Source organism: Rhizopus delemar, genomic scaffold (genome assembly GCF_000149305.1).
Source record: "Rhizopus delemar RA 99-880 supercont3.4 genomic scaffold, whole genome shotgun sequence".
NCBI lineage: Eukaryota > Fungi > Mucoromycota > Mucoromycetes > Mucorales > Rhizopodaceae > Rhizopus > Rhizopus delemar.
Window position 1 is genome coordinate 1,521,526 of NW_027137830.1, and position 17,480 is coordinate 1,539,005.

The 17,480-nt window shown below is 37.7% G+C and overlaps 6 protein-coding genes across 6 annotated transcripts; 1 reads left to right on the forward strand and 5 right to left on the reverse strand.

Annotated features, from left to right (window-relative positions):
• Positions 1-1,376: 1,376 nt before the first annotated feature.
• Positions 1,377-2,648, forward strand: RO3G_06058 (uncharacterized protein; the record flags this gene model as incomplete). The annotated part of the gene is made up of 1 exon (XM_067660648.1): positions 1,377-2,648. The coding sequence occupies one exon, from the start codon at positions 1,377-1,379 to the stop codon at positions 2,646-2,648; it is 1,272 nt and encodes a 423-aa protein (XP_067516749.1).
• A 281-nt stretch (positions 2,649-2,929) lies between these two features.
• Positions 2,930-4,818, reverse strand: RO3G_06059 (uncharacterized protein; the record flags this gene model as incomplete). Its single annotated transcript, XM_067660649.1, has 4 exons — positions 2,930-3,485; positions 3,689-4,162; positions 4,417-4,654; positions 4,689-4,818. 4 exons carry the CDS (start codon positions 4,816-4,818, stop codon positions 2,930-2,932), a joined length of 1,398 nt encoding a protein of 465 aa, XP_067516750.1.
• Positions 4,819-7,363: 2,545 nt separating this feature from the next.
• Positions 7,364-8,461, reverse strand: RO3G_06060 (uncharacterized protein; the record flags this gene model as incomplete). The annotated part of the gene is made up of 7 exons (XM_067660650.1): positions 7,364-7,702; positions 7,756-7,898; positions 7,951-7,972; positions 8,028-8,201; positions 8,250-8,287; positions 8,358-8,377; positions 8,445-8,461. The coding sequence occupies 7 exons, from the start codon at positions 8,459-8,461 to the stop codon at positions 7,364-7,366; spliced, it is 753 nt and encodes a 250-aa protein (XP_067516751.1).
• Positions 8,462-11,610: 3,149 nt separating this feature from the next.
• RO3G_06061 (endoribonuclease L-PSP) lies at positions 11,611-12,230 on the reverse strand (the record flags this gene model as incomplete). Its single annotated transcript, XM_067660651.1, has 5 exons — positions 11,611-11,709; positions 11,761-11,924; positions 11,975-12,040; positions 12,108-12,143; positions 12,212-12,230. 5 exons carry the CDS (start codon positions 12,228-12,230, stop codon positions 11,611-11,613), a joined length of 384 nt encoding a protein of 127 aa, XP_067516752.1.
• A 165-nt stretch (positions 12,231-12,395) lies between these two features.
• On the reverse strand, positions 12,396-13,382 carry RO3G_06062 (guanine nucleotide-binding protein subunit beta; the record flags this gene model as incomplete). Its single annotated transcript, XM_067660652.1, has 2 exons — positions 12,396-12,720; positions 12,778-13,382. The coding sequence occupies 2 exons, from the start codon at positions 13,380-13,382 to the stop codon at positions 12,396-12,398; spliced, it is 930 nt and encodes a 309-aa protein (XP_067516753.1).
• Positions 13,383-13,998: 616 nt separating this feature from the next.
• Positions 13,999-16,800, reverse strand: RO3G_06063 (uncharacterized protein; the record flags this gene model as incomplete). Its single annotated transcript, XM_067660653.1, has 10 exons — positions 13,999-14,327; positions 14,413-14,456; positions 14,606-14,830; positions 15,003-15,111; positions 15,179-15,216; positions 15,341-15,414; positions 15,580-15,956; positions 16,006-16,130; positions 16,190-16,625; positions 16,677-16,800. The coding sequence occupies 10 exons, from the start codon at positions 16,798-16,800 to the stop codon at positions 13,999-14,001; spliced, it is 1,881 nt and encodes a 626-aa protein (XP_067516754.1).
• Between the last annotated feature and the right edge of the window lie 680 nt (positions 16,801-17,480).

Below are 17,480 nucleotides of genomic sequence, written 5' to 3' on the forward strand. Positions count from 1 at the left end.
CTATTATGCATGTCCATCACAAAAACAAGCTCGATTTATAACATACTTGTCCTTCTGTTATTGTTTGACTATCTTAGAATTCTCTATAGCTCATAAAATGTACTAAAATCAAATGTTTTTTATATAAAAAAGAATGTATTGCGCTATTTTTCAATCTGTATTTGTCCATGGACATCTGTTAGGGAGCTATCTTACAATAACATGCAACCTGATCAAGTTTTCATTTGTGTACCGGTTGCTCAAAACTACATATGGAGCTAACAAGAACAATTCATAAATAAGGAGGTGTTAGTTGACTGATGTAAAGATGTGTTCCTTTGTAAAGAAAAATAGCGTGAATGATGATTGCAAGTAGAACTGGACTTTCCAGATTCAAAATCGCGTTTAAAAATCAGATGATGAATAATAAACTTCTTCCTTGATTCTACCCTTGCTTTTTTTGGATGCTATTTCACACACCAAAAAGTCCTTATGGGGCATAATACAACATAGCTTAACCTTGTACAAAAAAAAAAGGACTCGCCTCATGGTTTCTTTTTTTCACGAATTAGACAATTGAAAAACTGCAAATTAGGAGCCCAAGATTCAGAGCCCGAGTGAAAAGAAAGATACCTATTTTGTCAGCAAAGCACATTTGGATTGGGCCCTTGCCCCATGCATACTAGGTTACTGACGACTGTAGAAAGACCATCTTCTCTGACGAGTCGAAATGGATCAGTGTCTGTCTGGAAGCGCATGACAGCCCCATCATGTCATTCCAACCGTGGAACAAAGTGGTGGAAGTACTGTGGTGTGGAATTGTATGCAATCCCATGGGGTTGGGTATGCTTGTGATATACGATGGTAGAATAACTGCAGCAGATGATTTCTATAGCCTAAAAGCCAGGCTTGACAACGTTCTTGACCACTAACCATTAGCAGATGATTGCCTTTTAACGCGATAATGGACTGAAGCACACCGCCAAGGGAACAACAATACAGATTCAAGAAAAGTACTCAATACCATCTTGGCTCTCTCCGTCGCTTGACCTGAATTTATTCGAGCCCATGGAGAGACATTTGAAATTGAAATTAGTTTTAATAAACAAAATATATGTCTATGATCCATAAAAGAAATCCAAAGCCAAGTAGAAAATGCTTGAAAAGAACGCTTGTTGTCAATACATTGATGGTTTATCAACTACAGCTCAAGTTGCATTGGAAGTCAAGTCCGAGCGCTGCATTTTGTAAACCCACTGACCCCGCTTTTTATTTTGGTGGCTTCCTTGATTTTTTGCACTGCTTTTCATTCTTTGAATAGTCACAAAAAGAAAGAAAAAAAAATAAACTTTTGAAACTTTGTTGTCTTTTTCTTCCACACACACACACCGATCACTATGGCTTCTACCAAGGACAAGAAGGTTACCAAAGTCAGCAAGAAAGCTGAAAAGAAACAGGCTGTTGAAAAAAAGCCCAAGCAAGAGAAGAAGTCCAAGGTTGTTGAAAAAAAGGTGGAAGAATCCGATAGCAGCAGCAGCAGCAGTTCTTCTGAAGAGTCTGACGTTGAAGAAGAAAAGAAGAAGGAAGAGTCCTCTTCCTCTGAATCTTCCTCTTCTGATTCATCTTCATCCTCGGATTCTTCTGATTCTGAAGAAGAAAAGAAAGAAGAAAGCTCAGACTCTGATTCCAAAGAAGAAAAGAAAGTAGAAAAGGAAGAAGAAGGCACATCCTCTTCTGATTCATCTTCATCCTCTGACTCATCCGATTCTGAAGAAGAAGAAGAAGAAGAAAAGGACGAAAAGAAAGAAGACAAGGCAGAAGAAAAGGACGAGGAAAGCTCAAGTTCTGAATCCTCTTCCGATTCCTCCGACTCTGAAGAAGAGGCTGAAGAGATGGAGGTGGATAAAGAGCCCAAGGGCAAGAAGAGAAAGGCAGAGGAAACCAAGACGGCTCCTGCGGCTAAAGCTGCCAAGACCGAAAGCGGTTCAGATGTCTACACGATCTGGTGTGGTGGTCTCAACTACCAATCGACCGCTGACGACGTGCGCGAATTCTTTGGATCCTGTGGTGAAATCAAGGACGTTCGGATCCGAATGGACGACGCGACCGGAAAGAACCGTGGTTTCTGTCACGTTGACTTTGCTACGCAAGAAGGCAAGGAGGCAGCCTTGGCCATGTCAGGCAACGAATTCATGGGTCGCAAGATTCGTTTGGATGGCGCTGATGGTTCTACGCGTCAAAGGGTCAAGAAGGAAGAAAGCTACTCTTCTGCCACCAGCAAGGTGTTCATCGCCAACTTGAACCATGACCATGATGAACAATCTCACCGTGCAGCACTGACAGAGGCCTTTAGCCAATTCGGAACCATTGTGGGTGATATCCGCTTGCCTTATAACAGAGAAACGGGTGGATTGAAGGGTATAGGCTATATTGAATTCGAAACCAAGGAGCAAGCAGAAGCTGCTGTCAAGGGCATGAGCGGTGTTGAGATCAACGGTCGTCCTCTTCGTACTGATTTCTCTGGTGAGAATGATCGTGATCGTATCTCTGGTCGTGGGGGTCGTGGTGGTGCCCGCGGTGGTGCCCGTGGTGGCCGTGGTGGTTCTCGTGGTGGATTCCGTGGTGGTCGTGGTGGATCTGCTCCTCGCGGTTCTCATCAAAAGTTTTAATTTTTTTTTCTTCACTCATACATTTCATACCACGTCTTATATAAAATATCATTTAATTTACTGCCATTTCAAAAAAAGTAAAGTTGCCTTTTCAGAATTTGATATCGCCCAAAAATCCTTTTGTCCAAAAAATGAAGTTGGATCGAACTTTTTGGTCGCTTACACCCTTTCCAGAAAATAAAGTCGCTTTTTTGTAAATGTTGTATTAAAAAGTGTGTAAAAATGCGACTTTACTTTTTGAAAATGGTCTAAAAAGGACCTTGTTGAGAACACCATTGTTGTCAGTGTTTCCATCCATTGTCGTACGCTTTCTCTGTGCTTTTTCTCGTTGGACTTGCCATGTACGTAAGGTTAGCCTCATTCATTAAACCAGATTGCTGCCTTTTTTCGTTGATAATCTCCAAACGGCTAGGAAAAACTTGCTGATTTTCATAATAATCGGATTGTCTCGATATGTCATCTTCAAAACCATTGAAAGCCAGAATTGACTGGGCCAGAGTAAAGTCACTAGAACTGTTTGATGGATCTTCTGTAGTTTGATTTGTTATATAACCTTTGGAATCAGTTTCCAAGGAGAATTCAAGTACATCCCCTTCTTCAGCCATCGCTGTTGGAAAGCATCCTGAGCTTCTGCTATTGGGTCTGGATGAAGTCTCTAATATTTCTTCAGTTGATGATTGTGTGGTGCAGCAAAGGTGTCGATTGATAATGGTCCCCATTGTTGTAAAATCTGTTGAAACCTCTTTTTCGGAATTGTCCATTCGAAAAATGACAGCAATTGCTTTGATAGTCGGTCTGCATTGGTGCTCTTTATCCCGGTATAGGCTGATAAATTCCCTTCAAATTGTATTTGTTGCAAATGTCCTGAATCATCCCTGCTAATTTCTGTAGTTGGAGTGAAGCTATTTCCCAAAATCATGTTGTGTATTTCAATACTGTCGCGTTGTCGGTGAAAACCCTTATTATACAGTTTTCTAATTTTTTTTGCATGCATCTTCAACGCAAAGTATACTGCTTTCAATTCGCGAACGTCTATTGACGTTTCTTGTTCCAAAAGCCAAACGCTTTGGTCATTGGTGAGTTCACTCCCCAACCCGAGTCGAAGCTGTCTGTGTAAATTGTGATCTGTGGTGTTGGTAGTTTCATAGACTGAATTAGTAGGCCGTTCTTCGTTACTATCGATTTTCTCCACCATTGAAACACTTGTTGACTTTGTTGAGATATCTGGCAAGGTTTTTCCCAATTCTGGTTGTTCAATTGTAAGCTCTTTGCTAAATCTTGTTGCAGGTGATGAATATGGAGAAGCGCTTCTCCTATCGCTGAGGTCATTGATGCAACCTTCCCTAGTAGAGCTGCAATCCATCTGCAAGAACTCTTGATTGGCTGTGATGCTTGTTTGATCTTCTGTAGAAGATTGCTGATCTTGAGTAAAGGCACTGTAATCTTCATTTTCTTTTGGTTGAATTGGAATCCCTGAAATTCCTGTGTTTGAAAGGATGCAGGTATGCTCTTTCCTTCGTTGATTATGAATTCGAAAGATTTTAAATGTCTTTTTACTGTTTGGATTGTTTTAAATAGATCTTCTTTTGACCTTGGAATTAGACAGATGTCGTGGAGATAGTATACTAAGCGGATTCTTTGGCAACTTAATGGTTCTATTGCATACCTCATTAGTTTTGAGAATAGCCTAGGAGTTTCGTTTAGTCCAAGTGGGAGGGAACGATATTGATACATTTTTCCTCCGTTTTTGAAAGTGAGATATTGTTACGATTCTGAATGAATTGGGACTACAGTGTAGGCATCCTTCAAGTCGACCTTACACATGAAATCGCCTTTTTCAATTAACTCGCTTAGCGCCAGTGTACCTTCCATCTTCAAGTATTCGCATTGGATGTATTGACTCAATCTTTGACAGTCCAGAATTGATCGTCTCTTGGTGCTTTCTTGAATCGTGAAAAATTTGGAAAGGTATTTTTCTGACTGTGTTGGTATGATTTCTACGATTCCTGTTGAAAGGAATATGTTGATTGCTTCGCTCACTGCTTGCTGATCTTCTGGGTTTATATTTGATGATGTGAGTCTCTATGGTATTGGATGAGAGGCAAATTGAGCTTTGTATCCCTTCTTCACAATTGATAGAGACCATTGGTGAGACGCCGTTTGTGCCCATTAGTTGTAAAAGTGGGTCAGGCGACCCCCAGATAGGAGTATCGTGTAATATTGATTAAATATGATACTGTACTACTTGTTGTGGTTGTTGTTCCTGCTTGATAGAGATTACTAGTGAAGAAGAATGCTATTGAATTACTTGCTGTCGCTGGATGTTGAATCTACTGACTGTTGAGAGGTATAGTTTCGTTGTTGGAAGAAAGGAGTACCTCTGCTTCTTCCTCCTGCATGAAAAGATTGACCGCGTGACCAATTCCCACGCCAAGATCCATCTCTTCCTCTGCTGTTATGGTAGCTTCTTCTAAATGGTGCTGCATCTCTATTACTATGCGAGGCTTAGAAAGATATAGGGACGAATGGGAAGTTTATTATTTATTACAAAGAGGAAAATAAAGTGTGGCTCAGAGAGTATCTATCATATTAGAAGCTGGAGTGAAGCCAACTGATATTGACTTAGGCACGACAAACAATTCACTTGTTTTATTCTTGAATTTGGTTGTCCCTTTGGTTGAAGTTGGACTAAAAATACTGAGATAACCCATATCAGTCTTTACTCATCTTTTAATCACATTCGCATCTTCTTTCAATGCTCTCAGATGTTTTTTATTTTATTAAATGAAATCCTGCCTTCTTCAAGCTGATTTTGCATTTTTCTTCATGGAATTGTGTATAGCAGTTTTAGAGATGCTCAGATCTATAAATTGAGCTGATAAACCATCCATTATTTCATCTAATGTCTATAATGGCTTCTTATCGATGTAGTCAACTAAGAACATCTCGTCTAAAGTTGATAGTCTTCCAACAGAATTCTTTGCATTTTTCGCTGGATAATGTCTTTTGGATCTTTTTAGCCTTTACCATACTAGCTCTAGGTAGTCCGCATACACATACCTAGCTTCATTGCATCTTGGGCTGCTTTCAGATCCTTTTCATAAACTAGCCCAAAGAAATACTCTTTGTCTTTTTCCAAATATTTTCTGTAAGCACGTCTTCCTTTCCTTATTGAATGAGCTAGTAACTCACCAGTGTGCTCAATTTCTTCTTCTTTTTTTATAGCCTGCTTCCCAGGATGCTCTAAGTCAATGCACTGATCATAATTCATATTGCCATCTGGTGAATAAGTGTCATCGCTAACCTCCATTTCGGTCATCACGGCTTCTTCTCTATTCTCTCCCGCAAATTTTCCAAAGCCATCTGCATATACAAAAATATTCGTAACGAATAGCTAAACAAAGTAAAAAAAAATAATAAAGGGTACTACGAAATGACTGAATTTAACTAAAGGAAGGGGGAGGAGAAGGGGTTGACTAAGATTGCCTCAAGAAAATAGTTGATTTTTTCAAAAGTTTGGCGAATAATTTCTGAAGAGTGCATCATTTAATTTCAAAGCACCTGTATCCATCGTATCTTTGGTGAGTCCAAATACTCCTAAACAAAAACGACGCTTTAGATGATAAAGCTGCCGGTCCATGCAAGAACGAACTCACATACATCAATCTCAGTTTCTTCTATACTCTCTTCACCTTTCAGAGGATGCATTACTTTTGCGTTTGCTCCATCATATCCGCTACCTAAATAGTCAAAGACGTCTAGATGAAAATGCCATATACCGCGAATTCGGTCCCTAGACAAGAAAGGACTAAAAAGGATTGAGCTCGAATATCGTCAAGATAATCTCAACCAAAACCACTCAGTTCGCAGCTCTACACTTCTTCAATATCGTCCTTCCATCCCTTTGGGGCCTCTCCTTTGGCTACCGGTGACCAGGACAGAAAGAACCCGACGCGTATGCTGGCTACCTGGCGGTAACACAAGAACGTGTCCCCTCCATCCTTCACATACTATTACCAGAGCCCATCCCATTCAATGCTTCAACATGCAGATGATTGAAACTGTACTTGATCCACCGTTTTCCTTTTTGAACAAGTTTCCAAAAGAACACCTCGCCGACACTGTGTTGTTATCTCTTGGTTTGTTCGATGACCTACTACCTGCATTCCCCTTCTTGAGCTTGTATCATGCAAAAATGCCACCTTCTCTATCGTCCCCCCTCTTATCCCAGGCAAAAATTCTTAGATTGGCTTCCCCACACTAGTGTCTTTATGCCTTAATATTTCTACCCTTGCTTCCACAAGGGGTTTTTATTTCCCTTTTTTCTCAAGATCTGACCCGGGCAGAAGCAATGAAAGAGACATGAAGCGCTCAATTGAGTTTTAATTTTTAAATAAAATAAATGCTTAAACGTATTAACATTTAATTATATTAAACAACACATTATTTTGCTGTAATAAAAAAAAATAGAAAGAGAAAAAAAAAATTCAAATCAAATCAGCCGTTTTTTTTTTTAAATGTGGTAGACCTTAAATACAATGCATGAGCTATTTTATTAAGAATATTAAAAGGGGCAGAGATGATGAGAAGAAGGAAAACGAAGGCAAGACATAAATAGAGAGTAATATTGGGTGTTATATGTGCAATAGGAAGAAGGGAAGATATTTACTTGGTGCTTTTACAAATACATAATGTGAGTAACACAGGGCTATTAATTAAAAGGTATCACTTAACAAGATTCGTAACCCCTTTTGAGGTAACCATGATTGATGATTTGATTCAGGAATCACTCTTTTTCTAATGATTCGATGCTTGTAAAGTTCATTGTTATCCAGCAGTGACTTCTTTCTGACTGTGATGATGGGCTCTTGCTTCTTTTCAGGAAGACTCATTCTCTTTTTGGGCTTTGATTGAATCGATTGTATGGCTTCTTCTAATAGCTTACTGTATTCACGTATCCTTTCGGCTACATCGATCACACTGCCCTGTTGCTGTCTTTGATAATTAGCTATCGAAATTAATCTCCCTCTTAATTGACCCGTCTCATAAAACACCTGATATAATCGTATGAATAACATGCCATGAATTTTTCATAGCTATTACTTACAGTAGCCAAGTGGGTATGAATGTTCTTCATGGCTCGAGTAGCGTAAACATCAGTTTCTTTTTGTTTATGAACCGCTCTTTCTAGAATCACTTGAAGATTCACGTTGACTTCTTGTGTTGCAGTGATATCTTGTTCAATTTCCTCTATTTTTTTAAATGTTTTAGTTGAAGAGTAACAAACCATTGAGTTACTTACGAACTCTGTTTTCAGATAAATTCTACATTGAAAGATGTGAGTTAGTACAAGGACATCAACAGATAGTCATGACTTACAAGATGTAATTCCATGCCATCCATTTGTTCTGCCAAGCCGTTCAATTCAGATTTAAATCTCGTAATATCTTCCTTGACTTGATATAATTCTCTCAATAATTGATTCTTTTCTCTTGATTCCAAATAAGAATCTTGAATGGTTGATGAATTAGATTTACTCGATAGGACAGAATGCTATTGTTTTTATTTAATACACCATCTCAATTTTCATTTATTATTTACTTTTACTGGGGAATAATCGTCAATGACACGTTGGTAACCTTATAAAAAAAATTTATGCAAAATAAAATTATTCAAATGCAATTAGGACAGTAAAAAAGAAAAGCGTACCATTGATTGGTCTTCGATGACTATAGATTGTGGATTTATCAAAAGAGAGTTGCTGTTGACATGAATTAGTATATTGAATAGATATACGCGTATACACGATTCATTCTACCTTCTTTTCAAATTTCATTTAATTAGTAAATTTTCAATGCAAGAATATGTTTAAAAAAGAAAAAAAGAATTTAAAAGAGATGGTGTGCAAAAATAATTAAAGGGGGGATGATTTATGTATAAAAAAGGAAAAGCAAAATATAAAAAAACGAGTTGTAACCTTTTTATAAGAAATCAATTGGTCTACGTCATGTAAAGTAAAAAAGAATAAGGAGATAATAATTACTATATTTAGCACTTTTTTATATTGCTTTTTTCAGACCACACGTACACAATTGTTTGTAAAAATCAGGTACAGTCCGGCTGATAAATACTGTCGATTTTTGTCGTTTCCCAAAAAAATCAGTTGTCGAATTTTGAATTACATCTGTCGTTTTTATTTTTGTTGATTGTTTTTATGAGCAAAAACATTGTCGTTTATAGAAAGAGACACTGTCGTAATCATAACTCTCGGTTCATCTTAATTGAAACATATACAGTCAGCACAACGCCAAAGGGCAGCTTTTACTTTTCCAAAAGGCCGTTTTTGACTTCCAATGGGCAGTTTTGCAGCGCGTATTGCTTAGATCCAAAAATAGAACGAATCAGATATGAACTTTCTTGAGAACTGTGTCTTTGTAGACAAGTCAGGCTTTGTCATCGTTATGAGACCACCAGGAAGGTGGTCTATGAAAGGCATCCCAGCTATTCTGATTACATCCACAACCATAGCAGTATCTCACACAATACCAGGCTCAGTTTCAGCAAAATGCGTAGTATCAATGGAGCTTAGGAAGCCGCAAGAGCATTCATCAAAAAAAGATCAAGATCAACTCTGCTAAACGTAAAAGGAAAGCAATAAATTTAAATCTTCTTTCTACCACGTTTCTCAGTCTCTTTGATAGGAATATTCATTGGCATATCTGATACTGACACGTTGACCGCTTTTTTAACGTGCTCACATGAAGTAACGCGTCTCTTTCGGCAACAAACAAGCTTTCAATGTCTCTTTGGACATATGGGAAGCAGCAGTAGCATTTCTCTTTCAGGAGCGCTTCTTTGAACAAAAAGGTATTGAAAGCTGTTGATAGATGAAGAGGATGACATTTGATATATTGTTGTCAGTAAAAGTATGTGTCTACGAACAAGATAAAAGACTGTACTAATATTCAAGATCAGAAATATTATCTGGTATCTATGACAACCAGATTGTAACATTCTACCGCAGTCATTCAAATATAAGAATCAATTTAAATATTCCTTCAATTTATTCAATAAAAAATGATTCTGTTTCATCTCAACTACAACTTTACTATCTTAATTTTACAAAACCATGCATTGAGATGTAGATGGTTGTTTAAGGAATTCCCAATGTTTATCAGCCGGACTGTACACAGCAGTATCATCGGCCAATGATTGTACCTGATTTATTTATTTCTTTTAAATTTCAGCCCAATTAAAAAAAAAGCCAATAAATTCACTCATCAAGACAAGAGGTTATTCTTGTCTGTTTATAACATTATTTCAAACAAGAAGAATGAATTTAACCCTATTCCTTTTTGGAATCAAATCTATGATGATGTTCTTGGAATGGAAAACTGGGGTAAAGATGATATTCAGGAGTATCAAATCAGTCACAGGAAGTAAACACAGACTGGCACGGATGCATGGATGGTTTCAAAAAGCGAAAAGTGAGGTGATTAAAAACAAGTTTCTCCCCTTTTTTGTTTATTCAGGTGTTTATAAGCAATCTAATTTGATTATTTATTTTATATTAAATTTACAATGAAAAACATGTTTCTGTTTTGCTTGTAAAATTGGAAAGAGAATAGTTGTTTGTCTTTTTGAATACAACATTTATTCTATTAAACTATTATAAAATCAGTTAGTCTTCATTATTTATCATCATGAATACCACTGTTACATATGAATAGGATGGAACTTTTTTTTCTGACATCACATCAATCGTTTTGTTTTTCTTATTGATTACAAAAGCGTTTATCATCATTCAATGATCATGTTCACAGGATTTAGGGGGGTTGTATCCAATCCACAGTAATCTTTTAAGAATAGTTGGATTTCCTTTATTAAATCAATACTTTTAATAGCTTTGTGTAAATCACTTGACAAGATTTTATTCACCCACTCTCTTGAGAACCAAAGGACTTGCACTCGTTTAGAAAGTATGGTAATCTGCAACCAAACATTAAAAATCAATCCTGACTGCCTTATTTCTTTTTCTTCTTTAGAATTAGCATAAGCCAGTCAGATACATCATGCTATCGGCCATTACTGTTTGTAATAATTCATTATTATTATTTTGTATGGTCAATTGAAATCGCGATCTGTTCTCATCGTTCACTGGGCCTAAGGGTCATAATATACTTACGCCAAGACACAGATGTATTTATATCAATGTGGGATGATGAACTTTCAAATGTATGATTTTGGTTAGATCAAATAGAGTACATTCAACCCTTTTATTCATTTAAAATCTTGAGATGTTACAGAAACAATATGTAAAGCTGTCAGTATTCATAAAAAAAATAGGTTTTATTTGTTTATAAACTGTCTTTTATGTTTACAGTCAATATTTATGTCAATACTTACTTGACAGTAAATAGGTGAATTGCATCATTACAAAATGAGGGAAACACATTCATCTACATTATGAAATTATCGCGTGTTTTATGAAATAGATGCAAAGCCTAAAGGTCATGAATTAAATTGTAATAATGACACCATAAATCAATTACAGGCTTTTTGGGCTATCAACAGCAAAGCCAGTTTATACCTGAATAAACTACACCCCCAAAAGATGATTATGGCTCAAGGGGGAGGGGGTTCGATTGATTTGATCTTTTATGATATTCACACACACACACAGCATCATTTATTAAACAGGTATAAATGTATCCAGCTGTGTAGCCTATATCACACGATAGATTATTTCATAAAATGTCACACTGCATTATTTCTTAAAGCAAAGCCATAGACAAGATTTACTTTTAATAATCAATCGCATTACCCTCATTCTTCTTGGGCTACCATGTAACATTCAATTGGTTGATGGGTTTACCATGTATTTTAAAAGCAAGGGAAAATGCAATGCAAATGTTCTTTGCGAGGGGGGAAAAGAGGAAGAGGATGCATGAAAAAATTTATTTTAATCGGTTAAAGCAACACATTCAATCTCTACAGCAACATCTTTAGGAAGACGAGCAACTTGAACAGCAGAACGAGCAGGCTTGTGAGTAGTAAAGAACTAAAATAACACACATCAATAGGTTTACAAGCATAAAGAGGAAACACTTACGGAAGCATAGACTTCATTCATGGGTACGAAATCATTCATATCCTTGAGAAAGACGGTTGTCTTGAGAACCTTGTCAAAACTAGAGCCGGATGCTTTCAAGACAACTTCAAGGTTCTTCAAAACTTGCTCGGTTTGTTCTTTAATACCACCTTGAACAAGTTCACCTTGTTTTCGATGTTTAGATCGATTGAAGTATTCTTTGATGTTTACTTACCACTGGCAGGATCGATTGGGATTTGACCAGAAGTATAGACAACACCATTGGCCTTTACAGCATGAGCTTTTATATAAAAAAAGTCATTATCACTAGTCAAAAAATCCTTTTTTTTTTTTTTTTATTCACGTACAGTAAGGACCAAGGGCAGCAGGGGCATTATCAGCATCTGATGAAAGGGGGTGGGAATATAAATAATCTACGCGCACACCTTTTGTATATCTACTTTTCACTTACTAACACGGGTCAAGGACATGTTTAATAAAAAAAAACGAAAAGAAAAGAAAGCGAGCTTTAGGAAAGTAAAAGGTTTAAGATGAGTCGATATGAACAAGATAATTTGATTGGTTAATAAAATAGATGAAGTTGAAATCATTTTAATCGCTGTCTTTTTGGTATCTTTTTTTTTTTTTTTTTTTTTTTATGCCCAAACTTTGAGTAAACTATCCCAACTTCCGGTACATAATGCCATGCCGTCTTTAGATACACCAAGACAAGATACTCTGTTATCATGACCTGATAATACACCTACACGCTCACCTTTAAGTGTATCCCAAACGTGAGTACTGTAATCATCATAACCACCAAATAAGAGCCTTCCTGAAGTAGAAAATCCAATGGACGTAACACCGTGTAAAAGATCTTCTTTTGCATACGTATTTAATTCCCTATCTGCACGAAGATCAAACAGACGACAGCTTGCATCATCAGAACCAGTACCGATAGCAGTGCCACTTGGAAAGAACCTAAAAAAAAAAAAAAATCAGCCATCAAAGCAAAAAAACAGACATCGTCAAACTTACTGCACAGAATTAATATCACTTTCATGTCCCATAAAACTCTGCACACACTTTCTTGATCGAATATCCCAGATTTTTGCTGTCGAATCACAAGCACCGGATACAAAGAGATTAGGATCCGTAGGCGAGATGGAGACACTCATCACGTCTCCTTGATGATCTGTAAATTCGTGTGTCTTGACGCCTGCATCAATATCCCACAAGAAACAGGTCATGTCACCCGAACTCGTCAATATATGACGGTCATCGAGAAATCGACAGCAACTCAAGTATCCCACATGGGCCGAAAGTTCTCGCGCCGGTCGATTCGGTCCTTCACGCGCCTTGAGGTTATAGATCGAGCAGATGTTGTCCAATCCACCCGAGGCCACAAATTGACCCGAGGGGGAATAGGCCGTGGTCATGACCCATGCAGACCGAAGTGGAATACAGTGAATCTTATTGGTCGAATAGGCGTTCCAAACAATCAATTTACCGTCTTGTGAAGCAGATACGAGATGCTGATTGTCCGTGGACCACTGCATGGCATAGACTTTGGCTAAATGGCCCTTTAATGTCCTCTTTGCTTTCATCACAATTCTCGGTAGAGATTCAATTTCTTGTGCCATTTTTTTCACTTTATGAAAAAAAGAATTAGCAAGACTATAGTTTCAAGTTTTATTATTACACGTTGTATCTGCCAGTGCTTCCTTTCTTTGTTTTATTCTTTCTTTCAACATGTCGGCTTCTCTGCGGGCGGCTGCTATTCTGTCTGAAATATCTTCTTGGGATTCCATTAGAGTTAAATAGGTATGAGTGTGTAAAATAAATAATAAGAAAAAAAAAAAAAAAAAAAAAAAACTATACTACTTTTTTTTTCATGACTTACTTGCTGCTTTTGAAACTCAAATATTACATTTAAAAAGATTCATTTTTTCAATTCCCTCTTTTCTCTTTCAAAAGTACACTTGTATTTCTTCTTTTTAGCTTTTTCAAGTCATAAAATAGCAGAATAAAAGCGTCTAGAGACAGAGTCAAAAAGAACTCAATTCGTAATTCATTGATATGAAGAAAACTGAATATATTTCCTTGGCGGATAATGAAAAATCCTATTGTGATTTATTAAGTTTTTAGAATATTCTTTTGCTAATTGTGTTTCATAAGAGTCAGTTTATACAACTTTTTTATTAAAATGGATTAAAGTACTTGTACCATTTAAAAGTCTTCATTCTTTTAACATGGCATTCATTGTTCAGGAACAACTTGTATATAAATACTCGCATAGCTCACACTACTATCTTCCAACGTTCTACATTTGGAACTCTGAGCATACTTTAGACATCTTGCTGATCGATCCCCCTTCATTTCTTCCAAACAAGCCAACAAGACCCCAATCGGATTTCTGCCACAGATCGTATTGTCCGTCTCATTCAAGTAATTCTCAAATTGATCAAAACTCAAGGACTCGATCGCTTTGATACCTTGATGGTCGAGTGCCTGGATGGACTCATAGATAGGTCTCACGATCGTACTTGATGCATTATTTCTGTTGAGATGTATGCCGTGGTCCTTGTCTTTATGATAATAAGTATATCGAAACCTTCTTCCCCTAAACGCAAGCTTCGTTAGCCATCCCTGTTTCAACCCTTGTCTTCTTACCAGTGACAGAAATCGGACGAGATGATAAACAGTGTTTCTGGGTCCTTTAGATAAGGCACGAGCAGCTTGGCATATGTCTTCTTTTTGGCCTCTGTAGGACTTCCGACGATGATAGGAACGATTTTGATATCCGACAGTTGCCTGGGGAGTAGAACGTGAGATGATGGACATGCTGTGTACTAAGCTTTCTTACTTTTCAAATGCTTTGTAGATAAAGGGCAAGTGCATCTCGATACTGTGTTCATTTATCTCATCTTCTGAATCGGCCAATCCAAACAAACCAGTCTTGTGAAGATCTTCAATCACAGACCAATCCACTGGAAGGTTTCCCAAGGGTGTTTCATATGTATCATAGTTGGGTAATAAGCATTCTCGAGTGGCACAGACATGGGATGGGCCCAAGATAAACACACGCTTTCTATAAAATATTTAGTCATCGAATTTGCTTTATTTTTGCTATTCTACATGTTTTCTGTTTCAAAACATTGATACGCATAAGCAGAGGTGGGGCCACTGTATCTAATCCCAGCATGTCTAAAAAAAAATACGAGTTGAGTATCATCTGACCACCATCAAAATAGACTATTTACGGAGCAATGATAGCTTTGACATGTTTGATGGGAAGCTGTAATCCATCCGCTGTCATCTCTTCAACAGACTTTTTGATGTATAAATTTAATTCTTTGTCAAGTGCTTTTTCTATTTAAAAAAAAGAGAGATAGGATGAATGATTTATAAAGCAAAGAAGCCAACAGAAATGACTTACTGTCATTCGTATACCAAGATCCAGCATGTGAAGCGGGTCTAATCATTTTGTGATGGAAAAAAAAAGAAAAAAAAAAAAAAAAAAAAAAAAAAACAAGCAAAAAGAAGGTTCATGCTAATTTATATTCGGAGATGGAATCATTCAAGTGAATTAAAAATCAACAAGTTATTGTTTGGGCTTGAACTCTTTTCTGGGTCAAAATAGATGACATCCTTTGTGGCAAGGTCCCTGATGGCCTGATACAATTCATAGGCAGTACTAAAGTTTCTTTTGGCCATCAAGTTAGCAGCAGTCCCTGCGACATGTGGACTCGCCATACTCGTGCCGTCCATCGACTTGGATGAATCATTACCACCCACGTAAGCACTGACGATATTTGAGCCCGGCGCGTACATACTCACGCACTCACCCACATCAGAATAATGCGGCACACGATCTTCCATGTCAATCGCGCCTACTGAGAACACGTTTGGATTGGAAGAAGGTGTAAAGAAGCATGCGTCTGTGCCAGCATTACCAGCTGAAGCAAACACAGGAATATTGTAGTTCAACACGATTTCGTTCAAAGCATCATCGATCAGGCGAGAGTGAGGCCCGGACAGGGACAGGTTGATTAAGCTGTGACCTGGCTTGGCTGACTTGATGACGTGTTCAATGCCCTTGAGTAGTGTGGAAGTAGACCCATCGCCCAACTTGTTCAAGACTTTGACAGACCGAATCGTCGCGGTCTTTGCCACACCGTATTCAGTACCAGCGATTTTAGCAGCCACGTGTGTACCTTGAAGACGTGAGATGAAGATGTCTTGACGAACAGAATACGTACTTACCGTGACCGCCCATGTCGTTTTCGTCTTCATGCATGATCAAATTGATTGAATGAATCACACGATGACCGAAATCTAAATGATCAGCATAAACACCCGTATCCAACACATAGACCTCAATGCCTGCCCTTTGTTAACAACCGTCAGATCCTTTTTTTCTTTCTTTCTTTCTTTTGGCAACACATACCCACCGATGGAATCAAAAACATACTTTTCAAAATCACCTCTTTGACGTTGATGGATACGAGCCAGTCCCCAATTCGAAGGCTTTCCTTTTTTCAAAGTAGATGAGATCGTTTGGTTGTCTGTGCCACTATCGATCAACCCATCTTCATCCTCCTCTAATCCTTCATCCTCTTCCTCTTCCTCTTCTGCCCGTCTCTGTTTAGATCCAACCACCGTCGTTTTATAAACCTGGTTGGACTCGACATACTCCACTGTGGATTGCTTATAAAGATAATCCAAGAATGCGTGATCTGAAAAGACACCTTCTACTGCATTAAAATTGTTGCCCAGGTCAATACGATTCAAATGTAAATCTTGAGCCAATGGATTGACGGAAACATTCTTTTTACGAACAAAACTTAAAAAGTCTCGATGATGACTCAAGAGGATGGCAGGAGCTAAAAAAGGGGATGAATACACTGGATGAAGTCTTGCTTTTTTTTTATTACCCGAAGCTCTGCCAACAAAAGATTTGAATTTGACGATATGAGTTGGTGATTCTGATTGCGCCTTGGTGGAAGAGATGAATAGAATGACGGATAGAAAACTGAGTTTTAAGAAACAATGGACCATAGAAACAAAGGATAAGAAGAAAAAAATAGTTCAAAAAATGAAAAAAAAAGAGAGAGTTATTTTAGTCTAGTCCAGCGAAAGCAGTCTATAAACAGAATGTTCACCATCATTTTCGATGAAAACGCTTCAGAGTGAGTTGCTTTAGCCACTGGCTGTTTCAAAAGTAAACAAGTATCACTCGAACCGTATTTTCAAAAGAGACGAAAGAACTGGTTCGTGTCGCTAGCTATCAGCTTGATATCAACACGATTAAAACGATGGCTGCAGAACACATCCTCTTGTACTGGCTCATGTACATCTTTGTGTTGTCATTTATTTTGCTTGTGAATGGCAGCATGGGAGGATACGTTTCGTTAATCCATTATCTGAAACGTCATCAGATAGCTCTCCATCATTAAGGCATCGCTTTGAGAATGCGCAGCACAAGAAAAGTGATCTCTCTTTTTGTTATGTTTACATACTTTTTTTTTTCATGGAAACGATGCGTCGTGTATTCAAACAATCTTTTCAAACTGTAGATAACCTTCATCCTTGCTCTCCCTCTCTTATTTTTTTTTTCTTACTAGCCAAGACATTTTCATGTGATTGCTACCAAAATTAGCCTCCTTCATTTGAATTTACGATCTGATAAAAAAAAGGTGGCTGCTTTACAAGTGATATTTATGTGTTTTACCGCGTGA